Consider the following 25,186-nt stretch of genomic DNA (forward strand, 5'->3'; position numbering starts at 1 on the left):
TGGGTCTTACAAGTCAAACTACGGATCATCATTACACAACACTCATTTTCTCTCAATTGTTGTTCTTTTCTTTTAGTAACATGTGATCAACTTTTTAAGCTGACTTTGTGTGACAATATTTCTAAAACAAAAAAATAATAATAAACATCTAACAATTGTACGATAAAATGTTTGAGGTTTTGCTTTTGTCAAAACATAAAATTCTGATCATTTATCACAAACTTCTGTAAACAAACTTAATTCCACAATCACATCAATTTGTAATTGTTAATCATCTAACGATTGTAAGATAATATTATTTGAGTATCAATCTTTCCTTGAACTTTTCAGATGTCCCAAGCAGTAGAAAATGAAGTATATAAATACTTTACAGTTACAGCGATCACATAGTGAAAAAAAAAAGACTTGATAAGTTTTGAACATGACAACTTATATGTTTTGAGGTCCAAACTGACCCAATATTCATATTTGGGCCTTACCAACAGCTCAAACAGGTGAAACCTTTTGCAGTGACCCAATGGCAGAATATTCAAGTAATAGTCTGAAACAAACTTGTACATGTCTCTTTAGATATTTATAAAATTTTAAACAAGAACATTCGGTTCAGAAGAAAGCTGAAAGCTATATATTGTTCAGAGCTTCTTGAGCTAAGTTTGAAGATGCTAAATAAATCTAAATTATCGTGTTATAAGCCAGATGTTGAGAGCAAACACGTACCGTGAGGCATCGCCACTATGCATCAAGTGTCACTTAGAGTTCTCGACACATTTCCGAAGGATTATCTGAAGCAAAATGGTGGCTACGGAGCCTACTCTTTCTAGGAAAAGTCCAAGCGGACCAATTAGGATGCGTTCTATATGGTCAAATCAAAAGGATATAATTTGTTTGTAAGTGAATTGCTATTATATTTTTCTTTATTATTTTTTATAAGAAAAAGTTAGGTTCTCCGGATGTTTTAAAAAAAAACAACAACGATGTTCTGCTCCAGATACTGTTTCAACCGGCCAATTCAGACAGAACAAACTGATAAAGAAAAACTATTATAGTTAACTACATATAAGAGTGAAACTTATTGTAAAATCTTATTATTACAATATATACTATATTCTCTTGCGTTTACAAAGTTCCTTTTAGGGGTTTTTTTTCTTTCTTTCTAAATTGTGAAAGTTTCTTATTTACATTTTTCACAGCTAGAATTTTTATAAAACAGTGACTATCTTTGTAAAAAAAAAATGTCTAGATTATTTGCTTGCTAGTCAGAAATTAGTGGAAACCCCTTTAAAATTGACGGAAACTTTGTAATTCTTGGAATATATATACTTTTGTTGGGTTTTTATATCCGTGTAAACTTGGGTTTTAAACTAGACGTCTAGAACGAAAACCGTTTGCCAAAAAAAGAAGAAGAAGCATAGAACCAAAACCAAATGTCTAGACGGACCGGCCGCCACATCAACATAAAAGCCAGATTGAACCAATTATAAATCGCCATTACATTACTCTTCTTCTCTAGTTCTATATATATGTCAATAAAATATAAAATTCGGGGGTCCTATACTTCTTTTGTGAAACCATACCGTACAGTCCGCAAAATTTTTGGTTCCAGAAGTTTCCGCTCTACGAAAATGCACCAAGCCCTTTCCAGAAGTTTCTTATTTCTAAAGTCTAGTGTACTATAATATTATTTTTTTTCCCAAATTTTTTTAATCAAATTAGTCTCATCACTCTCTTTCAACTCTTCCTATTTAAGCCACCTCAAATAGCTTACGTGGACATGACCTTCCTCACTTTTGCCCCCCTTTCCCTCATCAACTGCCATAAACGAACTCAATCTCAACCGAACCAGTTCATCATATACTTCAAATACCCAAAGATGAAGCCAATTATGGAGATCGGTTATAAATTGCATCACTGTTTTTGATCCAACACCCGCATTATACTACCCGGAACCTTGTCTTTAATTGCAGTCTTAAAAAGGCGATGAATCCGTTTGTACCGGAAGGCTATGATCAACAACCACCGCAACCAATGGAGGGGTTACACGAAGTTGGTCCACCTCCGTTTCTGACCAAGACATTTGAGATGGTTGATGATCCAAACACAGACCAGATCGTATCTTGGAACAGAGGAGGCACTAGTTTTGTCGTTTGGGATTTGTATTCTTTCTCTACGATTCTTCTCCCTCGACACTTCAAACACTGCAATTTCTCAAGTTTCATCAGACAACTCAATACTTATGTAAGTGTTTTTCTCTTATCTCTGTTTCTTCTTGTTCTATCTTCTCCTGACCAAACACAAAAACAGAGCATTGCCCTGTTTTACTCTTTTCTTTTACTTTCATCTTATTATATATAGTTTGCTGGAAAACTACTCAAAATTGCATTTTTACTTGGCAATGTAAAGAAAATTTCAATATTTTTTTTACTGCAAAATCCGTTGGTAGCTTCCTATTCTAGAAACATCGAAAATGTAGATTCCGTAAGGTAGTGGAACTAAAAGAAGGTTTAGTAAGTTCCAGAAGCTTGTCTCGTGTCAACTTGCCTTCTAAAATATTCGTAAGAAACAGTCATCAATCTTATCTCAATACCAATACCTATTGTTTATTCACTAATCAGCTTTAAGGTTGCCCACTTGTATCCATATATATTATAAAAAAAACATTGAAAAAGACTCACTCCAATAATTGATGTTTGTTTATGTCAACTTGAGAATATGTTAAGAGTTTCAAAACCTTATCAGATTCAAACTGTGAGTGAGTGAGAGTACTAAAGTGAAAAACATACAACAGGGTTTCAGAAAGATAGAAGCTGAGAGATGGGAATTTGCAAACGAAGGGTTCTTGGTGGGACAAAGACAGTTACTGAAAAACATCAAGAGAAGAACCACTTTCACCACTTCATCATCATCATCATCAACTCCATCAAGCCATGACGCTGCTTGCAACGAGCTCCGCAGGGAGAAGCAGGTGCTAATGATGGAGCTGATGAGTTTGAGACAGCAGCACCAGACCACGAAAAGCTACGTCAAAGCTATGGAACAGAGGATAGAAGGTGCAGAGATGAAACAGAGGCAGATGATGTCGTTCTTGGCTAGAGCAATGCAGAGCCCTTCGTTTCTGCATCAGCTGCTCAAACAGAGGGATAAGAGGATTAAAGAGATCGAGGATGAGACAGCAAAGAGGAAAAGAGGTTCTTCTTCGGTGTCGGAACTGGAGGCTCTGGCTCTGGAGATGCAAGGCTATGGGAAACAGAGGATTATGTTGGAAGAAGATGATCATCATTTAGTGGTAGAGAGAGAGTTGGATGATGGTTTCTGGGAAGAGCTGCTTAGTGACGAGAGTTTGGCTTCTACTTCCTAACTAGATGGATCCTTTTGGTTTTAGTTGTACTTTTGAAGCTCACTTTCTTCTTTCACAAGAACCTTGTTTTTATTGTTTTGTTTTTGTTTTGTCTTATGTTATTTTACAATAATTTGTTATCAATAATTAGTAATTTAGTAGTGTAAACTAGTAAACGGTAATGATTATTTTATTTATGTATACAATGTGATAAATATGATTGTCATTAACTTTAATGTCATTGACAATACTATGGATTGGATCCTGAAGTGAACCCTGGGCCATGTAGTGTATATAGTGATTTTTTTCTTACATGGACCTATTATTGATGTTGTTGGATGATCTCTTTCTTTGTTTTGACTCTTCCCCTAAACCGTTTTTTCAAATTTGATCTGTCTTTCTCACATCATTAATGTCAAGAGGAGCTTTTGGCTTACTTGAGTCAATGCCAAGACAAGTCCACATGAGTGAACAATCTAATCATCCAAGTCACCTTAGAAGAGAGAGAGAGCTTCAGAATCTTGGTTTGTGAAGCTCATCTTAAAAAAGAAAGGTTTACCCTTGTGATCAGTTTTAAGATGATCACTCTCTCCGGTCATACCAGGAACAGGCAATCTGATCTGCAGTCTTGCAGAAAAACAGCATCAAAGATGAAGAAAATTGCTACAAAGTTCAAGAACAGAAACCTATTTAGCGGTGATTAGCAGATCCCTTTTCTGCTCTGAAGTTCCTTTCCACAGCATGTCAGCATCCAGTTGCTGATCTATGCAACCCCAAACTTTAGACATCAACTTGTGAATTCTTCCTTCTCCATCACAATCCATTTGCAACATCTCGAGCAGCAGTGGCACGCTGGATATTGATATTGATCGTGTCAAGAAGAAGAACAAATAAGAATCTTACATAGATGAAAAGATGTATACAGAAGTAAACACTCCAACAAGGATCCAAAAAATTCTTCTATAAGTGTGTTGTGCCCCCTCATAAGAATCAATATGACAATATATTCCTTAGGCAAAGCACATCCTTTCTTCAAGAGCTTATTAAATTTCCTAATTTCTTATACTCTTTAAGATTCTAATCAATCTGTCCCCCAGCCCAATTTAGCCAAAGAAATGTCGTTTAGACATTACTAAAAAGGTAAATATAGCAATTACCAAAGTGCTACAATCAATGTAAAGATTCTAGATCATTTTCTGTCCACTGTGATGAAACCATGATTTGAGACAGATCAAAATATGAATGGAAGTGACATGCATGGATCAAGTACACCATAAATAGAGAATCCGTTTGAAAGCCTACTCGACAACAACCGTGGGCAGAAAAAAAGAAAGAAGCAAAGCTACTTAACCTTTCAACGATGGGGACTTTTATTAGAAACTGGGGCGACAATTTATAGCAACTCCGATAGATTCAACCGCTTTTTTCTTTTCTTTTTTTCGCCATTTACATATCGGATAACCACTGGTTTTGAGTTCTTTTCACTGCTTCTTGATTAGGGTATGCAAGTGGCAACTATTGGTATTGGAGATGGAACATAAGATCCTATGTAAGGACACCAGTTCGACTGTGGAAACGTAACCCTCTGTGACCGAGTCAGATATATCTACTTCCGGTTTTATTTTTTATTTTATACGCGGTTAGTTCGGTTGTTTTTATTCACACTTAGGTATTCGGTTTTGTTCGGTTTAGAAAATTAATGTTCAAAACTTCAAATAGAACATACTTTTATTTTGTGTCAGTTTGGGTTTTTGGATAATAAAAAAATGTTAATTGACTCAGATAAATATCATAGATATAAAAGTCACACTCTTCTTATTGTATGTTGGGAAAATACGGAAAAAAAACATATGATAGGATCTTTCTTTAACATAATATTGAAAAGTAGTTGTAGTAAAGTGCAAAAAAAAACTCTCTTATATCATGGCATTTCACAAAAACATGCTAATAAGAGGCAGCGATCATCATTTTAGAGAACTCATGCAGAGAAAGAAAACCATCGCCATCGAGATCAGCTTCTCGGACCATATGCTCCGCTTCTTCCGCAGTTATCTTCATCCCCATGTCCTTCATTCCTTCTCCCAACTGCATTTTCGTTTACAGAAAATTAGGAGAAATGGCAACAACAACAACAACTTTAGTAGTTAATAGCTAAATGTCCTTTTAAAGTAAAATAAAAACTAATTAATTCAGACAAACGACATTTTCTTATCTAGTAGTATGGGCCAGCCTTAACAATGTGTGTACAATTGACAATTGTTGTGGTGTCGGTTTGTGAAAAAAAAAACTAAGGACCATCAGCGCAATGGAGTTGCTCATGAGACAAATTTTTAGTAACGTGTGGATGATAGTCGTCGATCATAAAGATATAATACGGTCTATTGAAATATCCAATCTACATTATCACTTATTATATAACTCTTTGTAATGCATCTTGTTTCTACGTTATGACTATGATCTTTGGTTTTAAAATAATAAAAGAAGATGTTGAATTTATAATTTTGTTTACCTCAAGTGGAGATATGAAACCGTTTCCGTCTCTGTCGAACACTCTGAATACTTCTATTAACTCATCCGATACCGATTCCTATACAAAAAAAATCATTTAAATTAATTTTTTTTTCTTCTAAATGTACCAAAATCTTGACAATAATAACGAAACGGTTTCTTTAATCATTTACCTGAGAAGTGTTTTGAGCCATAATATACAAGAAATCATCAAAAGTGATACCACCGTTGCCAAAGATGTCGACATCGCTCATCATCTGTTGCAGTTGTTCAGCCTTTGGATTCTTCCCCATGGACTTCATCACCTTCGTTAGCTTCTCCTTCGTGATGAACCCTGTTTCACACGCAATCATTATAACATCATCAGTCCAATCGATTCTGACTAAAATTTGTGTAAGAACTGACAAATCGGACAAGAAAGAGAAAGATACCATCGGAGTCTTTGTCGATAAGACAGAAGGCTTCGTAAAACTCTTGGATCTGCTCATCCGTGAAAGCATCGGCCATCTTTGATCGCAAAGAAAAGTCAAAGTCTCTCTTTTAGATTTGATGATTAAAACTTTTCTTAATATCTGTTTGTGATGCAGAAGAAGAAGAGAGGGGCATCTATCTCATATAAGTACATCAACATCATCATCACCTCTTGGCTCTAGGCTCTTGCCCGGTCAAGGTCAAAACTCATGACCTTGCGTTCTCATTAGTTGTGATATTTTTTTCTGGAGCACGACTCCAGGTCACGCGTCTTTGTTCAAACTTACGACTTCAACGCTTATTTTTTCATTATTTTCATAGAGTTTGGAAAAATATACAGAGAAAATTAAATTAGGATCTTGATTATTGCAAAAATAAAGGTAGAGTAATGCTCGGGTTTGAAGAGTCAAGTAGTATTAAAATTTTAATAGTTGCACATTAAAGAACAACAAGTTGCATTAGCCCTTGATTTTCTATTATTTTGTGTTTCCATTGTGTTTTCTCCTTGATTTTGCATAATTATCCTATCAAAAAAAAGATATTAATTATGTCAACTTCTCTCAAGTTCTATATAGATAATAATTCCATATCTGGTTCTGTAAGGGGACGACGTTGTGAATGGGTAGGCAAGACTTGTGTATTATAACCCTTGTCTTCACCTTGGAAATCTTCTTTATGTTTTTGTTCGTTATGGTGAGAGCAAAACAATGTATAAAATGTGAATAACGTTTAATCAGAAACAAATTGTGGGGTCATTTATGTTTGTGTCCATACAATTTTAGGGGACTTCGCAAAATATAAAAAGATGTAGTGATCGGTTTAGACTTGAGATATATTATCCTTTTTATAAGATTCAAAAAAATCCAGATAAATATAAAACAATTTTTTTTTTCTTTTTAAATCAAAAAATAATAGTAAAATTTTAATATCCGTTAAGAACGAAACAAATCAGAAATACTATAATTTGAAAATTTGGATGTTCTTTTTATTCTGAATATGACAACTAGTTTATTCATAGCCGAATACGGATAAAGAAAGATTGAGAAAAAATTGGTTTGATTTGTGCCTACGGCCTACCCTTTTACAATACGGTCATCAGAAATGTGGCTAGATAGTATCAAAATGCACCTCACTAGTTACTACTTTGGTCGTAAGCTGACTGGAGAGGGATGTTTAAAAAGCGGTGTTATATATTCTTAATTTGGGTGTGAGTCGACATTGCCTATGTTGGTACCTAGCTACATGCTCTTCTCCTTGTAATAGTAGTACTCACCAGTTACAACAATTTACGAAGAAAACATGGGTTATGTCATATTATTATGTTTTGATGTGGTAGACTGGTAGAGTCGTAGACATAAAAATTATTCGGAATCGGAGTCACGTGAACCTACCTATACGCTCCCACTCCGCTTTTAAGTTAGTGGGGAATGGGGATATGTCATTTGCTTCCCCCAAATCTCTATAAATTTTGTATTTACCTTTCCATCTATTTCTAATTCTTGTTAAGTACAAATATTCCATTTCATTACACTAGTTTAGGGGTTAATTATAAAGCCGATAATCTCGATTCCCGTATTATATGGCAGAGCTCCCTGTAAAATAATCTTCATCTTCTCCCACCAATATTAGCAACCAATCATATCATATACTAATACAAATACAAATAAAGGGTAGAAAGGGACACACACTAGCACAAGTAAGAATGGACCACCCACCACCTACTTATTTTACAAACAAGATAAACTCATTCTAAATCGTCTCCGGAATATGTACTACTTGAGAATTAACTCTGAACTCTAATATATAACTATCGATGCTAACAACTAAATTAGTAACTAGGTCTCTGTTGATAACACTACCGACTTATTCTAACTTACTCGTAACAAATTTGGTATATACTAAATTAATAATTTATCTTAATTATCTTCATAATCCGTAACGTTACAGTATCCACATTATCACGTCCAATTAACATCGCTGGTCAAACAAGAGACCACATTATCAAATCGGTTACTAAATTTTTATATACTCGCGTTAAATTCAAGATTCTCGAATTGGGTTGGGTTTCATATATTATAAGATTCCATAACCTTATTAAAAGTATAAAAATGCGCATTAAGAAAATGATAAGCCAAAAAAGGCAAAAAGAGGAAGCTATGGACATCTGTCAAATGTAGCCGTTGTACCTTCCCCTGCTTCCCTTTAACCCTCTTTTTAAAATAAATACTCTTTTCACAATTCCTCAAACGCTCCAGTTTTGGTTTCTCTGTTCCAAAACTAAAAAAATAACAAAACAAGTCTCGAAACCTCTTATTGATGCGATGGTGAGATCAATCCAAGAAGGAGTCTTGATGTCTTCATCTTCTTCCTCCACAACAAGCAACAATACCGACTCAGACGATTCTCTCAGCCCATCAGCCTCCACCAAAAGCTTCGTCCTCGGAACTATACGTCCGCCGATCACCGGCGCGTACAAACCACTCGCTGTTCTCTCTGCCCACGTCGGCTCTGTTTCTTCCTTAGCGCTCTGTGGTGAGTTCTTGCTGAGTGCGTCTCAGGGGAAAGATATTATCGTTTGGCAACAGCCTGATCTCAAGATCTTTGCCAAATTTGGACAAGGAGATGGCTCTGTGAAGGCTCTTGTCAGTGTTGGAAGTAAAGTGTTCACGGCGCATCAAGATAGCAGAATCAGAGTTTGGAAAGTTTCTAGGAGAAACTCTGAGAATGCTTTCAGGCTTGTAGATACGCTTCCCACGACTAAAGACTATTTGGGAAAGTTTATGAAACAGAGCAATTACGTTCAGACGAGGAGGAACCATAAGCGTCTCTGGATCGAACACGCAGATAGCATTTCTTGCCTTGCGGTTCACGCTGGGATAATCTACTCTGGATCGTGGGATAAGACTCTTAAAGTCTGGAGATTGTCGGATCTCAAGTGTCTTGAATCGATCAAGGCTCACGACGATGCAATCAACGGTCTTGTAGCCGGAGATGGTAGAGTGTACTCTGCCTCTGCGGATGGGAAGATCAAGATTTGGGGGAAAGAGAAGAGAAAGCAGAATGAGTCTGCTCTTTCTTCTTCTTCTTCCTCTTCTTTACATGTTCTGAAGGCGACATTGGAGGGTCGTGCGGAGGTTTCAGTGAACTCGGTGGTGGTTTCCGGAGATGGTAAGTGGGTATACGGAGGAGGATCAGATGGGTTTGTGATGGGATGGGAGAAGGGAGAGAGAGGAGGAGACTTGGAGGAGTGGAGATCAGCGTTTGAGATGAAAGGACATAAGATGGCAGTTCTGTGCATGTGTGTAGTTGGGGAAATGGTTTGCAGTGGATCGGCTGATAAGAGCATTGGGTTGTGGAGGAGAGAAAAGAGTGGAATACTCTGTAAATTCGGAGTCATAGATGGCCATGAAGGTCCGGTCAAATGCTTGCAGGCTTCGCCTAACAATGTCGGTGCTGGCTTCATGCTTTACAGTGGAGGTCTTGACAAGAGTCTCAGGGTTTGGTGGGTCCCAAAACATGACAACTTAGAAGAGAAGAAACAAAGTTTTAAGACATTGTTGATGCAAAAGGTTTGAGTGAAAAGATTTAGTGTTTGGTGTTCTTTTGTGGGTTTACTTTACATATACATTACATACGTTTTTGGTTTATATTTGTAATTTGTTATTCATTTTGTAAAGTCATGAGGGTTTTTTTCTCTCCCAAGAAATATATATGAATTGAATTCTTATTTTGCTAACATTTGTGTCTACCAACTGTTTTGGTCCCTAATGATATAGAGTAGAAGTCTTGATGCTTTTGTTACCTTTGCTTTGTATTTAAACTGTAGCAATGGGAATCGTAGCTTCTGCGTTGGACAAAAATATTGTTTATCAGCCTCTTTTTGAGCTTTGATCACCGTCCAATTAGCAAAGCAAGAGTTGTGCAACTTTCTCCATCACCGTAATGCTTTAACCATGTCCAATTAATATTTTGTATTATTAGACGCACCCATCATTATGGACCAACCAATTTGGTTTGAAAATGAAGCATATACTGTACCTAGCTTTGTTTATTCCAAAATATAATCTGTAAAGCAGAATATCGCAGTTTTGTAATATAAAAATGAGATGAGAAAGCTTTGAAGGGATGCATGGAGCCAAAACAGAAGTGTATCATGTGTGTATAATCCTTTTCTCTCTGAAGTTGGAATAAACAAGGTGAAATGTGAAAAAAAAACATCTTCAAAAAGAAACATATGAATTATCAATGCAGCCTCAAAGGCAAGCCAAAAACCTTGAATAGTCAAGTATGTGTAGAAAATTGTCATCACAAAAAGGGTACTCGTATATAATCTACATATATGCTAATTTTGAGTTGGAAACAAAAAAAAAACCCTGCCTTTGAGTTACCTTGGAAGGTCAATAGCTAAGCTTAAACTACACTTGTCTGCACATACCACAAGAAGCTAAAACTCCAAACACAAAAATACATGACATAAAAACAATGGATCATTTGAGTTACTTAGCTGAAAAATGGACCTTCCTGTTCTGATAATCATCTCTTCTAGGCCATGGGTTTTTGTAGTTAGAATGGTGTCCATATACCTCATCTCTTTCCTTGTTTTGCCCACCCCAACCATCACTTGATAGTTTCACATTCCAACTTCTTTGCTTTGCCTCAGTTTCTCTACGTGTTTGCCAACCGCCTGCATTTGCCCTATGATCTCTCAAAGCTGTGTTGTCAGGCACAAAACCAGCTTTCCATGGATTATAACCCTTTGGCTCCCGAATATCACGACTATATCCCTTACTACGCCACTCCTGGTTTTCCCGTCCACCACTGCCCCAAGAATCATTCTTCCAACCTCTATCACGACTATATCCCTTATTAGACCACTCCTGGTTTTCCCATCCGCCACTGCCCCAAGATTCATTATTCCAACCTCTATCCCCCCATCCTTTGCCAGAGCAACCTCCCCAAGTGGTTTCTTGAGCTGTCTCCTTTCTACAACTAGGCTTGGCTTCCCAAGGATTGTCAAGCATTTCATACTCTTCAGCTTGTACACTCTCAGAACCTCTCGCTTTCTTGCTTTGGTGCCCTGAATGATCCCATCCATCATCGTTCTCCCAACTGTCATTAGCCCTATCTTTGGTTTTCCACTGGTTCTCCCTCCGAGCCTCAGTCGTCCAACAACCCCAAGATGTTGAATCATTTGCTTTCTCATTTCCACAACAAGGCTTGGCTTCCAAATAACTCACCCTATCTTTTGAATAATCGGCACCACTCACTGATAGATCCCAACCATTCGATTTCCTTTCCAATGCATTGACATCATGGACTCTGTCACTACCTTCCCATGGAGTCTCTTCAACAGGCACTACTAAGTCACAACCACTCCAATTCCTATCTCGCCTTCCACGTTTAAAACCACACTCTACCTCGGCATCAGGAGGAGCAAAGTAAGCAGTTTCTAAATCCCTAATGAGTTCAGGGTCAACAAAAGTATCCCAATCAACTTCACTAATATAAAGCTCCGGATCAGGAAGAGAAACATCACAACGAAGACCATTAACACGAGACCAAAACCTCTTCTTCTCACTATGAAAAGTCTCTTCGCAAGCTGAATCATCCCAAGTGACAACATTACCACTATACCAGCTCTTAAAGTCAGCAGCTTCAACAACTTTTTGCCATGGTACTGATCCAATCACTTCACAGAATCTCTTTTCCCATACTGGAATCCCATCTTCTTCACCATAACCTTCGAATAAGATGCTAAATTAAGCAAAATCAAGAGTAGATGAAATTTGAAAATATTGAAATCAAGAAGGAGAGAGAGAAGAATACCACGAGAAGAAGAAGAAGAGTGACGTTCGCTGTACCATCGCTCAGGAGATCTGCGACGGTTGTATCTCGATCGGTGATTCCACTTTCCCATTGAGAAAAATCTCAATACGGAAGGTGATTGATTTTGGAGACAATTAGGGGTCCGCGGGAGAATTTGGGAACGAATTGGACACAAGGAGCACTGAAGTTGAATCGGTGGTGGTCTATTCAACTTCCCGTTTCTGTAACGGCCCAAATTTGTTACGTTTGGGTTTAAATGGGCCTTCAGGCCTTGTGACCTTTGCGATCATATGTCCCCACTTCAGTAATTGTGCAAGAAAGATGAGCCCTTTCCCAATTTTGCATAAGTGATTCCCAACAACAACAACCCAGATTTGTTTAGACCTAATCACCCATTTATATAAACTATCCAGTCACAAATGAAACTGAGGACCATTTGCGTCGCATAAAAAGTACTTGCTCACGGGACCAAACTTATCAAACTTACTAGTCAATGAATTTAATAGAACCAGTTTTTTTTTTTTTTTTGGGCCAAATCAAATGCTTCTAAATGAGAAACCACAATGCACGTGATCATCATAATCATATCATCTCTTAGACCAACATCAAACTTTGGAGCTATCTTTTCCAGTGTTCAATATTCCTTTATTTTTTTGCAACAACAAAAAAAAAATATAATCCTTTTTTATGAAGTAATTTATTCTTTTTTGTTGTATCGATTTATGCATGTATATAAGATTATAAGTTAAAAGAAATATATTGGAGTAAAAAACCAAAATAAATGACTTCACGCATGCTGTTGAGTCGACGATGGTTGTGTTTGTATATAAATAAATAAAAAAGTGATCATTCAATTTACTCTACCACTAATCAATAAAAATGACGTCGCCCTTCCACATTCGATTCGCTCTTAATATTGCTATTTTTACTCGAACAGATCTTTCTTACTCAACTTTTGTAGAATTTGCTATAATTTGAAAAGGAAACAAAAAACAAGAGAGAGAGAGAGAAGAAATGGGTCCAAAATTTTAAGACAATAAAAGGTAATTGCACGTTCTGTTGCAGCATTCAACCCCTTCTGACAACATCTTGTTTTTAAAAAACTATTCTCTCTATTGCTTCCACTCTCCCAGACATCCCACGCGCCGATCATTGAGCTCCTTTTCGTTTTTTGGTTTCATTTAAACTTTGCAGTTGGGTTCGGTAAGATGAAGGATTCGATTTTTAATGAGTCGACCATCAAGTGTGTGCCATAAACCAATTACGAATGGTCAACGATTGCTACCATCCGATTTTATTTCGTCACTCTCCTCAGAATTAATTGCCACTAAACTTATTTGTACGGACGTGAGTGATGACTCAAGAGTGAGTGCCTTTGTCCGTAAGGAATGGTAAAAACATTTTTGGTCAGTTTTAGATAATTTTATCTTTTCCACTAAAACACTCCCCCAAAAAAAGATGTTATCAAACTGGCAAATGTACAAAGTATATGAGTGCCTATCTCCGTTTTCATAAGTTTATCTAGTGAGATTTACTAGTGGTATCTTTTTACGTAACAGTAAGTTTACGTATGTACTCCATATTGTAGTGCAGACGATAAATTAAATCTACGTTTCTATTTATCGTTTTTAGCTACTACAATACACATATATAAAATCTTTAAAAGAAACGCTATTTTCGATAATTTAGTGAAATTAAATTTGATGTCTAAAAAAAAATTTGTTTTAGAAAATTGTTTTTAGTTGGTGATAGGCTAATAAATTAGTTAGCAATAAAACTAATTTAAGTCATCATGAAGTTGACATTTCACGTATCATCTAATTTATAAATTACACAGATATATTTTGAAACCGATATTTGGAGTATATATGTGGACATGTCTCCACAAAACACAACTTCTGAAATATACATCCCCACACCACATGGCCTGTGTGTTGGCTCGTTGGATCCCATTATTATTATTTTCTCTCCTGTTTTTTCTATTTTTGAAGTTGTTTTTATTCCTTTTGTTTTATATAATTTCAAGTGTTTGTGATAATTTCGTGTAAATTGACCAAAAAATAATAATCAGCATTAAGTGTGAAGTTCCGCACAAATAATTTCGAACCATTCCGAATTCTAGAATAGCCAATACTAAAAATGTTACCTTCAGTTATATATCTATGGCAAGAAGATGGCCTTTACATCATACATGAAGATGGCCTTCGCATTCGTTTGATCATAGGAGGGTGATATAATGAATTGAAACACTTTCTTTTCCAACTTTCACATAATAGATGCGACATAGTTGTAAGTAGACCACAAGTTTTGTGTTATTCTTGGCACTCACTCTCTCGCGCGTGTCCCACCACACACTACACTGTCCTTGCTTTTTGCTAAATCATTGAGAATACACATTATGATGATATCGATTACATGCAATATGTCCATTAACATTCATCTTTTCTTTGCCTTAAATCACGGTAATAACCATGGATACATCACCTAGCCTTTTTCACACTTTCCACCTCACAAAGTTGCATTTATAAACGAGGGTACAAAACCTAGTAAACAAAGATTATAGTTGAAGAAAGAAATCACCAAAAGTTGATATCTCTGGATCCCCCAAGTTGGAGAGTAGTTAAGAGTGAGAGGGTAACAACTAGCAAGGACAAGAACACATTGACTTTTCAAACTCAAATTATAATCTCTCTTTCTTTTTGTATATCTTTAGAGAGATTACACTTCTTGTCCTATATATATATATATTATATCATATCATATCATATTCATATTACATCATCTTGTGTGGTCCATCATCACATTACACATTAAAACTAGAGAAATGGTACAACAATCTTCCTTCTTTCTCTTCTTCTATCTCGTACATCAAATTACCTGCATTATTTTTTACACCTCTGCATTTTTTTATGGTTATTAAGAGTCTCTATATTATCAGTTTTATAACTTCCTCTGTTTCTCTCTTCCTGCAAACAACAACAATGAAATAAACTGTTAACTTTTAACACGATTGTTGTTTTGTATTCCACCATCCATATTCATCTATACTCTTCTTACCTGTTTTGTTTATATCCCAACACGACAGGTTGGTCCACCCCTACCGGGTAACATACCAATCGGCTGCAACCTAATGAGATTATTCATGAACGCAATGTTAGATTTACCATTTACTTGATAGCATAAACATAGAGTGTGGTTGAATCTTAAAAACCTCGGCATTTGGTAGTTGAAAGAGTTGAAGGACTCAGAGAGTGTGGAAGGAGTAGAATTCTCATCATTATCAGAAGAAGGTGACCATAAATCTGATCCATTGTTGTCTGCAGAATCAGCAAACATAAGCAAATGGTGGGCGGGCGATGCAAATGGACTGTCTGGCAAGCTATCCTCCAACCTGAAACAATCCCCCAAAAGTTTAACCACACAGCTTCAAATACACACAAACAGTTTCCTTGCAGAAAACTCATTACCTCTCTGGTAGATTCATTGTATCATCATCAGATCCTTCTTTAGAACTTCCTTTCCCTTTCTCTCCTCCTTCATACTCTCTCTTGATAACGGACAATGGACGTGGAGAGATAAGTGATTGGCTAAAAGGATTCGGTGAATGAATGTTGGTAGGGGAATTGAGTTGGAAATGCTTCTTGACATCAAGAAGCTGCAGATTCATCAGCCTTCTGCTCTGTAGCTCAAGAATCTCTTCTTCAAACTTACTCCTCCACAGCACATCTTGGGTGCTGTTGTTATAAAACCCTCTCCCTCCTAACACCACAACCAAATCAGTATGGCAGCGAGAAATTAAATGGTTCTTCGGTAAACACAAAAAGAAACAAGTTTTAGTGTTTGTTTACCTAATACATCTCTGGGGCTAGAATCAAGGCCTGTTGGAGACAATTCTCGTTCCGTTGTTTGGTTAGTTCTACACAAACGGATAAAAAGGGTGGTAAACACAAGGATTCATGGAACAATCAGGCCTAAATATGAGAGTTACTACAGCTACTTTAGTACCTGTACGTGTCAGGGACTTTGCCTTTCTCCTTGTAAGGCTTAACAAGAACTCTTGAATCACACACAAAGTGTGGGTTCCCTTTGGCGAGAATGCTCTTAACAGTCTCAGGATACACAAATGTCACAAATCCAAACATCCTCTTTTGCTGATATGGTATCCTCACATCTTGAACTGGTCCAAAAGTACTACACCCACCATAACAACATCTTATGTCACACACAAGAACATACATTCAGACTAAAGAGAAATTGAATGTGTTTTGTTGGCAATTTACCTGAAGTAATTGGACACATCTTCCTCTCTGAACCTACTGTCGGCAGGGAATGTCAGATAGATCTGTCTCGAAGCTGGACAAGCCATAGCAGAAAGATCAATCCTTTCAGGTCTCCACCTTCCAAGCTTCTGCAGTTCATCTCCTAACATCAAAGCAGCAGCAGCTCTGCCCAGGAAATTTCACAAGTTAAAAACAAACACACGTACACACTTCAAATATAACTGAACAAAACAAAAACAGTTGAATAAAGGCCAAACCTTTGAGCATCGCTCTGCTGCAAGTTAACACCTTTAGGTGAAAAAGACGGGAGAGAAGAGCGAGTCATGAAGTGATGAGCAAGTCTAGGAGGAACCGAATTAGACCTAAGAAGCTCGATTCTGCTTGGAGAGCCAACCAAATCGGCTCCTCCATCACTGTGTACGAATCTGCAGCTAGCTCCGTTTTTGCAGAAGCCTCTAGCGAAATAAGAACAGGGCACACCTCCAAACCCTAAATCAGAATCACCACCATACCCTAAACCGTCCAAAACGCAGCTACCGCTTCTCGCATGCACAGAGCCCAAAAAATCAGTCCTTGGGTTCACATCATCCAAAAGGTCGAAGTCGTTGGTTAAATCCCTCGAAGACCTTCCTCCATTAGCGTAAAAGGGCAAAGAAGTAGGATTGAGAGAAGAGCCACGGTTGTTCTTAGGGCTAATTAACTCCTCTTGATGACTCCATGGAGACCTAGAACCGTTCAAGAGACCTAACTCTTTCTTGGCTTTCACTATAACAGAGTGAACAAGAGTCTCGGGACCAAAAGCTAGCCTTATCATCTCCTTTTCACCGTGATCTTGAAGAAGGAGAAGACCCATGATCTTTGATGCGTTTTCAGGGTCTAAGCTTTGGATTCTAGAGAGTACAATCCGTGTAGCTTCATACCCATCCATGGCTTTTCTCTCTCTCTTGGATTAGATGAAATAAGAGTAGTAGAGAGAAGAAGAAGAAGAAGGAAAGAGTGGTGTGTTTTTGTAGAGAGAGTGTTTGTAGTCTTGTGTACAGAGAGGTTGTTGTCGTTAAGAGGTCTCTCTGGTTTCTTGTGTTGGATTTTAGTCTAATGGGTTTATTTACGTTTTTTTTTTCCTTTCTTAATTCTCAAATCCTATCTACTTACCAACCTTAACTATAATTTTTTCATCTTTGATTCCTGCGAAACATCCAGTAAATAACAAAAGTTTATAAGAAGAAGAAAATAGTATTAAAAAGTTTACTACTACAATATTCTTATTTTTGTTTGTTTCCTTCTCGCGTGCTTCAAACAAGAAGAAAGGTTAAAAAAAATTAACACTTTAAGAAAAAGAGTTGGAGAAAAAAAGGGAAAAGGTAAAATCTTTTTTAGGAAAAAAGTTATTGCATGCCGAAATTTTTACATGGAATATAAAGAATAAAATCGTAACTTTTTGGTTTTACTAGTTTTCGAATGAGGAAATAAAAAACTGTAATTTTTTTTACCTGAAAAAAAAGTCAAAAGGATCGACGACACTTGAAGAATCTCTGTGGTGGAGAGAAGAACATTATTAATAAGGCAGCAGCAGCAGTAGAAAGAGTGAATTTTTGTTTTTGCTGCAAGTGAGAGACTGACCGTTACTGCTCCTTTTGAAGAAAGAAAGATGTCATCATCAATATTATTAGATTCTTCTATTCTCTATCATCAAATCAAGTTTAAAGAAGAAAAAAAAAAAAGAGAAAGAGAGAAGAAAGTACGTACTTTAATTCTAAGTTTCAGTGGATCTGAGTAACTGAGTTTACGAGAATATTTAGATATCTTCCGGATTTGGGATCTCTATGTTGTTGCTCTTGCTGTGTGGATCAGGAGAAAAACTCTCTGGTCTTTCACGAGTGGAAGAACAAGAGAGAGAGAGAGAGAGAGAGAGAGAGAGAGGTAGATAGAGATTGTGTAATAAAAACATAAAACTGTTTTAAAAGCAAGAAAGAAAGAAAAAAAACAACAAAACAAAAGATGGTTGTAGTGCACGTTCTCTGACACAACCCCATTTTTTTTTGTTCATTTCATTCGGACACAAAGCTACACGCGTTTGCCATTGAGATGTGTTGTTCACGCGCCGGTGATTGATACTATTATATGCAGCCCAGCTGTATCGGCTGGGGTCTCCCACTCTCTCCTACTGTCTCTTTCTCATTTTCATCATCATTTTTTTTTTTTTGGGTAGGGACACATTTTAAGTATATATAACTAAAGGTATTTGTGTTTAAAACTTTAAATTTAAAAATGAAATAAAACACCTGGTTTTTTTTTTTGCAAATCTTTCAACTTGTAATTTAATTTGCTTATTTCTTAAAAAATGAAACGGCAGGATTTGTTATTGTTCATTTAAGATAAAATTTGACTAATTAGGGAAACATAAAAAGCATGTCATGTCCAGCTTAATTCTCTGCTTTTATTCAATTAGTTTGGTGAGACACTTAAATTTTAGTTAGTTAGTGGTACTGTTTTTTTTGCAGTAGTGGCTTAAATATTTTGATTCAATCATTATTGCATGCTTCATTGAATCACATGAAATTAATTAAAACCGTGTCATGATGATTAAATCTCTTAATAAATAATCTCATGGCATGTGTTGACCAATTCCATAGGTTTCTTATCTGAATCAATGAAACTAGCATATTTATTCTGTAGATTATTATGGACTATATATAATTTTAAAAAAATCTTACGCACGTAGTTTCACTTTCACATATTCAAACTTTTTTTTTGTTTAATAAGATATTCAAAATATGGAGTATATTATATACATGAGGGGGTAGGATTAAAGATGAAAAGACATGATTGTTCTAAATTAATGTAGGGTAAAAAAGAATTATTATTTTTTGAAAATTTAAAATTTTCCAAAGGACCTTTTTGTAAAAGAAGAATGACCCACAATGGAAAAAGCAAATGATTATAATAGTTTATTTTTTAGGGTGTCAAAAAGCAGTGGTCTAGTCTAGTCACAGGAGCCGAGGCACCTAACACCTCACTCTATGATTATGTGTGTGTGTTTTTCAATATTTTAAACTCTTTGCTTAATTATTTACCACCCAAAAAAATCTAACATTGCGGCCTTATCATTGACCCATCCATAAATATTTGATTCGCTTCTAAATTTTTACATGGGAGAATGATTACTAAATACTATGCGCAAATGTTTGATACAAATTGAATAAAAATTCAATGATTGGGGAAGCAGTCCATTACACACCAATAGATTTCATTTTCCTCTGAAAAATATGATAAACACATGTATGTATGTATGATGCATACCTTATCTTATATCGTTTCTTGGGTTTTTCACCATACCCACATGTAGAGAATCTATAAATGGACCCCCAAAGATTTTCTAAGCCCACAATCATCGTCGTACATACAAACTTCACAATCCCCCTCCTCTTCATTCCAAATCAAAATGTACATCAATATGTTTTGGTACCCTTAAAGTAGACATGTGTGGAGTAAGTTACAATCTGTGTATATATATATATATATTAACTATATGGGACTCCAACCTTTACATCCCTAATTTAAATTCCATATGTGTATGTATATATACACAATACCACAACCCGTAAAAGCTTAATTTGAGAATGGTGGTGAATGAGGAACAAAGGAGTGAATGGCAGCATCATGAAGTGTTTGGCCATCCTCGCACTCCACTCTTGCCGCTTCACATAATATATTAGTTGTTGCCACACTGCATCCATCTGTGTGATTCCATTGTGTTACCATTCCACATAAGTTAAACAAATCGTATAGAAAGAATAGTAATGAATGGAATAGTAATCATTGTTCGATAACCTGATTTTGTGGTTTTTAATAATTCACAACAGTTACCAAATTTATGTGTTAATTTTTTTGTTAAAAAACTTGCATTTCTATAAGTTTTGTTGTTTTTAGCGTGTTGTATAATTTATGAGTAAAACGTTTAACTCAAGTGTTTCTGCTATTCTCTACTTACTATCATCACCACTCTTTTTTTATAAGCTATTTACTATTTCTTCCTCTTTCCATTGCCATTCAATCAAACATATCAGAATCTTGATAACCAATTTGATCTTCTAAAACCAAATAGTAGGAGATATCACCTTCTTTGAACACAAAACCGGTGCATTGCTTATTTTGCTTCTGATTCGAGAAACCACCAAGTTCACCATCAATCTTCTCCTGCATCTCTACCAAAAGAGTTCGGAGTCTGATGAGTTCGGCTTCCACAATTGCTTGGCTCTGAAGCTTTCTAAGCAAATGTTCATTCAGAGTTTCCAATCTCTTAACTTCGTCTTCAAGGTACGCAGTGCGAGCCTTTTTCTTCTCCCTGTACTTCCTCACTGCCTCTCTGTTCCCACACGACCGTTTCTTGTTGTTGCTGTCAGAATGATCATTCTCTTGCTGATCCTGTTGCAGTATATCAATACTTATATGTTCCATAACAATCCATTCAAATCATCAGAACCATAAGATCAAATATCAAGCAAAGATATAAATTATTATACAGGGATGATGAGATGAGTGTGGGTGTGGAAGCATGTGTGGGAGTGAGAAGCATCATCTGGTCCTGGAGGGTTACAGCTGTGAGTGTGGCTACACCCTCTGGATGCTCCACCCCAAACTTCTACTTCTTCCTCATCCATATTCATCTTTTTTATTATTCTAAAATTCTAGATCGCCAAAGAAAACACCTGTTCTATTCAATATTTTGTGATATAGAGTTAGGCTGATATTATGACGGTTAAAGGGATGATGATGGTGTTGAAGAATATGTTCCTGATTTACATAGTGGATGAATACAACAGTAGTCAACTCTTTAAAATGTTTTGACATGTCCCAAGGAAGAAAAATCTTACAGTGTTTCTGTGTTTGGTCGTCTTCTGAAATCCTTGCAAAGATGAGAGAACCAAAATTCAAAGATAGATAGGATTTTGTGATTTTGAGATTACAGAAAAAAAGTTTAGAAGAGTCGATGATGATTTTACCTTTTGCCTTGATGAAACGGTCTTTATGACCAAAAATTACGATGGAATAAACCAATTTCGGTGATAGGCATAAGCCATTTTACCATATCTCCAATGAATAATATTAAAGAAAAGAAAAGAGAATTTGGTTCTTTAATGTCAATTGCCAAATTGTTTTTCGAATAGAAAAAATAAAAGAAAGAAGACTTTTCTCATTGGTTTATTTAATATTATATCACACGTCTTTATCATAAATTAATCGCAAACACGTTTTGTGTCAATTTTTTTACTGATTTATTCATCATCGTCATCGTCTTCTTCCCTTCCCCGAGACTTATTAGATTCAAGAAGGCAGAAGAAATGGTGAGTTTCATTAAGGCATGGGGTTTAGTGATTATCTCACTGTGTTACACTTTTTTCATTGCCAGATTGGTTCCAAAAGGAATCCAAAGGCTGATTCTGATCATCCCAGTTCTACTCATTTTCTTCATAGTTCCTTTATTGATGAAACCTTCCATACACTTACTCGGCATCACGGCTTTCCTCATCGGTTGGCTCGCTAATTTCAAGGTATTTCTCTTTGCATTAGGACGTGGTCCGCTCTCTTCAAACCCTAAACCTCTATCTTTACCTATTTTCTTAGCTGTCTCTTGCTTACCCATCAAGATTCAGCTGAGCACTAAATCTCCAAAATCTGGCTCCCATGGAGGAGGATCCAGAGAGGGTCCTTTGAGTTATACCATTAAGGCGTTTCTTTTGGTTCTTCTCATCAAAGTCTATGATTACAGCAGCAAACTGCCTGACAAAGCCCTGTTGACTCTTTACGCGATCCACATCTATATCACCCTCGAACTCATCCTAGCCGCCATGGCTGCTGTGGTTCGAGCCATGTCCGATCTTGAGCTTGAGCCACAGTTCAACGAGCCATACCTCGCAACATCACTTCAAGATTTCTGGGGGAGACGATGGAACTTGATGGTCACTGGAATCCTACGACCGACCGTGTATGATCCCATGGTCCAGCTGTTCTGCGTCTTGGGTCGGAACTGGTCAAGGGTTCCTGCCATTTTTGGGACGTTCGTTGTCTCGGGGATAATGCACGAGCTCATCTTCTTCTACATGGGACGGTTGAGGCCAGATTGGAAGGTAATGTGCTTCTTCCTTATACACGGATTCTGCACGACAGTGGAGATTATCATCAAGAAAACCATTAACGGACGGTGGAAACTCCAAACAGCAATCAGTCAGTTATTGACACTCGGTTTTGTGATAGTGACAGCTTTGTGGCTGTTCTTGCCAGAGTTTAAGCGGTGCAACATAGCTGATAGAGCAATTGAAGAGTACAAATCTATAGGCACGGTTGCAGCTGAGATCAGGAGCATGATGGCTTCTCTTTTTTAAACTTGCCATTTGCAAATCTTGAGTGATCTCTATTGTGACTTTTATATTTTTTGTTCCTACCACTAAAATATGTACGTTTCTGCAACTACTTGATTTACATGGAACCTGAATCAAACAAATAGTGGAAGTTTATAATACTATACATAAAAGATAAAAACATTGCAAACACGATATGGAACTAGACGAGGGGAAGAAAACATCTCAAGTCAAGGAAATAACATGCAAAATTTAATGGATCTGCAGGATCCGCCTAAGTTACACATCTTCAACTCTATCTAAGACAGTTAGATTTGTCTACAACTCCTACAGCTAAAAGCTTTTCCAACCAGAAATTAAAGCACAGGGAGTTGCTTTCTTACTGATCATGGTTCATAAAAGTCCAAGCTTTTGGCGGAAGATTAGTTCCACTTCACCACGAAGGCTCTCGACATCTGCAGCATAGTCTCTCTTGTCTTCATCCGCCATTGATTCCTCCAGCTGCAGCTTCATTCTCTCCAATGCTCCTTCCAACCCGCAGAACTCTTTGAGAATCTGAGGCTCAGAGTATCTAAGTTGAAGAAGAGTCTGGATTGCTGTAAGAGCCTGAAACATATTTTCCAAGTAGCATATGTGAGATGGAGATGTGTGACAAGATTCATAGAGGAAAAAAAGATCATGAGGTCCTGTTAGAGTTCTACCTTTTCTTGGAGATCAAGATCAAGCACAGCGATCAAATCGATCACAGACTTTAGGAACAAACGATCATTGAAAATAGGAAGTTCAGCTTTCTCTGTGTTCTGTAGTTGAGACTCGGCCAGATCACCCACTAAGAATACAGCTTTCCGTCTTAGTTTGATATCCAAGCTCTCATTGCGCATCACATCCTACAGAACAAAGAAACGTGATTGGTTTTTTCTGAATCAGAAGAATATGAACAAAACTTGACATGATGTATTTACCTGAAGCATGATGTATCCATGTGCTGCATAAAACTTTTCCTGACCACCTATATTATTGCGTATCAAGGCAGAAACAGCAAAGAGTGCTTTACCAGCTTCTTCGACAGAGCTGGAGTTTACCATCTTTATCAGTGTTGTTAAAGCCCCAAGTTCAAGAACCTGATACCAAATTCACAGAACAAGAAGCATGATTTTTTTCAGACAGTTTTATACTTCAAGTTCAACACAGCTTTACAAGTCCAACGAAAACAAACCTGCTCTTGAACAAACGGGTTGTTTTGGCTAGCTTTCCCGAGCACCCACGCAGCTAGTTTCCTCACTTCTGTGTCATCATGATTAAGCTCTCCTGCGACAACTCTAAGCCCTCCTGATTTGCTCAAATCTACACAAAGAGAAGAATGATGAGAAACTCAACGGACAACAACAATTGATCAGACTCATGTAAAACAAAGGAACAATTCCAATTACCATTTGCATTATCAATCGGTTCAACAAGGATTAATAGTTCCTGCAAAGCACGGTGACGATCTTCAAGAGACAAAGACGAATTTTTCAAGTCATCTATGGCTATTTGCATCAACTTCGCGTCTGATGGCATTTTCAGCTTTTCCACCAGCTCCTGCTCAAGACAACTAGTTTCAGATTGGGATTCCAGTAAAAAAAAAAAACAAGCAGAAACTAAGACCAGAGTTGCAAAGTCTGCACCTTTAACTCCAATTGCCGCTTCTGTAACTCATCCAGAGACATCTTCTCTGCATCTTTAGCTGCTTCCTTCAATGTCGCAGGATCAGAGTTACCTATTATAACCGGTGATATCCAACACAAAATCAGATCTAGACCAAAAAAAACTAAAAATTGTAAAGACTAAAGAAGAACAACACTGTGAAATATAAAATTACCAATTGCCCAGTGTAACATCCCATCAAGTGAAGAGAATCCACCGTCGATTTGATCTTGCTCTCCGATCACAACACCGGAATCTTCAACCAATTCAGCCTCATCTCTCGCACTAGACCAAACCATTCCCCCAGTGGAATTGACTTTCTCAGCTATCGAACAACCCACCAAAGACATCACCACCAGTACTAACATACATCGGAAATAGTTAATCTTCGGCATCTTAGTCTTCCCGGCGTTAGACTTCATCAGTACAAAACAAAGGTTTAAGGTTTTTTCGCCTTTTAACAAAACTCATATACACTTCTTGTTTCAGGTTTTTTTATATACGAAACTAAACACTCCTTAACAACGTGTCTAACCAATAAAATTATTACACGTCATCTCATCCATCGTCACCTTCAATCGCGCTAAACAATTAAAAATGCCACGTGGAAGCATCTTGACCGCTGTAACATAACACTAGGGTGTAAATTGGTCGATTAATTAGTTTTATGGTAACAAATAGATTGACAATAAAATGGAGGGACGATTTACGAATAATTAGGA

General features: G+C 36.9%; 8 protein-coding genes and 1 long non-coding RNA gene across 14 annotated transcripts; 3 read left to right on the forward strand and 6 right to left on the reverse strand.

Annotated features, from left to right (window-relative positions):
- The first annotated feature begins 1,642 nt into the window (after positions 1-1,642).
- LOC104781029 (heat stress transcription factor A-7a-like) lies at positions 1,643-3,564 on the forward strand. Its single transcript, XM_010505598.3, has 2 exons — positions 1,643-2,235; positions 2,786-3,564. The coding sequence occupies exons 1-2, from the start codon at positions 1,978-1,980 to the stop codon at positions 3,353-3,355; spliced, it is 828 nt and encodes a 275-aa protein (XP_010503900.1). The 5' UTR covers positions 1,643-1,977; the 3' UTR covers positions 3,356-3,564.
- LOC147946090 (uncharacterized) lies at positions 2,716-4,959 on the reverse strand. Its single transcript, XR_015597005.1, has 2 exons — positions 4,686-4,959; positions 2,716-4,186 (listed from the first exon to the last, which is right to left on the reverse strand). It is a non-coding gene; the product is annotated as an uncharacterized LOC147946090 (long non-coding RNA).
- A 169-nt stretch (positions 4,960-5,128) lies between these two features.
- Positions 5,129-6,753, reverse strand: LOC104781030 (calmodulin-like protein 9). The gene is made up of 4 exons (XM_010505599.3): positions 6,274-6,753; positions 6,016-6,176; positions 5,844-5,921; positions 5,129-5,419 (listed from the first exon to the last, which is right to left on the reverse strand). Exons 1-4 carry the CDS (start codon positions 6,347-6,349, stop codon positions 5,279-5,281), a joined length of 456 nt encoding a protein of 151 aa, XP_010503901.1. The 5' UTR covers positions 6,350-6,753; the 3' UTR covers positions 5,129-5,278.
- Positions 6,754-8,522: 1,769 nt separating this feature from the next.
- On the forward strand, positions 8,523-10,049 carry LOC104781032 (protein JINGUBANG-like). Its single transcript, XM_010505600.3, has one exon. The coding sequence runs from the start codon at positions 8,635-8,637 to the stop codon at positions 9,886-9,888; it is 1,254 nt and encodes a 417-aa protein (XP_010503902.1). The 5' UTR covers positions 8,523-8,634; the 3' UTR covers positions 9,889-10,049.
- Positions 10,050-10,532: 483 nt separating this feature from the next.
- On the reverse strand, positions 10,533-12,403 carry LOC104781033 (uncharacterized). 2 transcript variants are annotated; one of them, XM_010505601.3, is made up of 2 exons: positions 12,140-12,403; positions 10,533-12,053 (listed from the first exon to the last, which is right to left on the reverse strand). In XM_010505601.3, the coding sequence occupies exons 1-2, from the start codon at positions 12,228-12,230 to the stop codon at positions 10,810-10,812; spliced, it is 1,335 nt and encodes a 444-aa protein (XP_010503903.2). In that variant the 5' UTR covers positions 12,231-12,403; the 3' UTR covers positions 10,533-10,809. The 2 variants fall into 2 exon arrangements, with proteins under 2 accessions (XP_010503903.2, XP_010503904.2); XM_010505602.3 differs by having other exon boundaries at positions 10,533-12,067; positions 12,140-12,339.
- Positions 12,404-14,805: 2,402 nt separating this feature from the next.
- Positions 14,806-18,442, reverse strand: LOC104781034 (zinc finger CCCH domain-containing protein 46). Of its 3 annotated transcripts, none has more exons than XM_010505606.3 (10): positions 18,166-18,442; positions 17,910-18,020; positions 16,677-17,604; positions 16,420-16,584; positions 16,145-16,330; positions 15,988-16,055; positions 15,607-15,898; positions 15,351-15,530; positions 15,197-15,266; positions 14,806-15,105 (listed from the first exon to the last, which is right to left on the reverse strand). In XM_010505606.3, exons 3-9 carry the CDS (start codon positions 17,345-17,347, stop codon positions 15,206-15,208), a joined length of 1,623 nt encoding a protein of 540 aa, XP_010503908.2. In that variant the 5' UTR covers positions 17,348-17,604; positions 17,910-18,020; positions 18,166-18,442; the 3' UTR covers positions 14,806-15,105; positions 15,197-15,205. The 3 variants fall into 3 exon arrangements, with proteins under 3 accessions (XP_010503908.2, XP_010503905.2, XP_010503907.2); XM_010505603.3 differs by having other exon boundaries at positions 17,910-18,050; positions 18,166-18,439; XM_010505605.3 differs by having other exon boundaries at positions 17,910-18,044; positions 18,166-18,430.
- Positions 18,443-19,827: 1,385 nt separating this feature from the next.
- Positions 19,828-21,086, reverse strand: LOC104781036 (basic leucine zipper 24). Its single transcript, XM_019244736.2, has 3 exons — positions 20,943-21,086; positions 20,538-20,844; positions 19,828-20,156 (listed from the first exon to the last, which is right to left on the reverse strand). Exons 1-3 carry the CDS (start codon positions 21,084-21,086, stop codon positions 20,029-20,031), a joined length of 579 nt encoding a protein of 192 aa, XP_019100281.1. The 3' UTR covers positions 19,828-20,028.
- A 621-nt stretch (positions 21,087-21,707) lies between these two features.
- LOC104781035 (acyl-CoA--sterol O-acyltransferase 1) lies at positions 21,708-22,959 on the forward strand. Of its 2 annotated transcripts, XM_019244732.2 has the most exons (2): positions 21,708-21,971; positions 22,068-22,959. In XM_019244732.2, exons 1-2 carry the CDS (start codon positions 21,762-21,764, stop codon positions 22,800-22,802), a joined length of 945 nt encoding a protein of 314 aa, XP_019100277.2. In that variant the 5' UTR covers positions 21,708-21,761; the 3' UTR covers positions 22,803-22,959. The 2 variants fall into 2 exon arrangements, with proteins under 2 accessions (XP_019100277.2, XP_010503909.2); XM_010505607.2 differs by having other exon boundaries at positions 21,762-22,959.
- LOC104781037 (hsp70 nucleotide exchange factor FES1) lies at positions 21,752-25,113 on the reverse strand. 2 transcript variants are annotated; one of them, XM_019244731.2, is made up of 8 exons: positions 24,640-25,113; positions 24,446-24,537; positions 24,209-24,359; positions 23,995-24,122; positions 23,741-23,899; positions 23,480-23,665; positions 23,162-23,384; positions 21,752-22,576 (listed from the first exon to the last, which is right to left on the reverse strand). In XM_019244731.2, the coding sequence occupies exons 1-7, from the start codon at positions 24,884-24,886 to the stop codon at positions 23,172-23,174; spliced, it is 1,176 nt and encodes a 391-aa protein (XP_019100276.1). In that variant the 5' UTR covers positions 24,887-25,113; the 3' UTR covers positions 21,752-22,576; positions 23,162-23,171. The 2 variants fall into 2 exon arrangements, with proteins under 2 accessions (XP_019100276.1, XP_010503911.1); XM_010505609.3 differs by having other exon boundaries at positions 21,752-22,907.
- Positions 25,114-25,186: the final 73 nt, after the last annotated feature.

This window comes from Camelina sativa, chromosome 4, assembly GCF_030686135.1.
Source record: "Camelina sativa cultivar CO46 ecotype springtype chromosome 4, ASM3068613v1".
In the NCBI taxonomy this organism is placed as follows: Eukaryota; Viridiplantae; Streptophyta; class Magnoliopsida; order Brassicales; family Brassicaceae; genus Camelina; species Camelina sativa.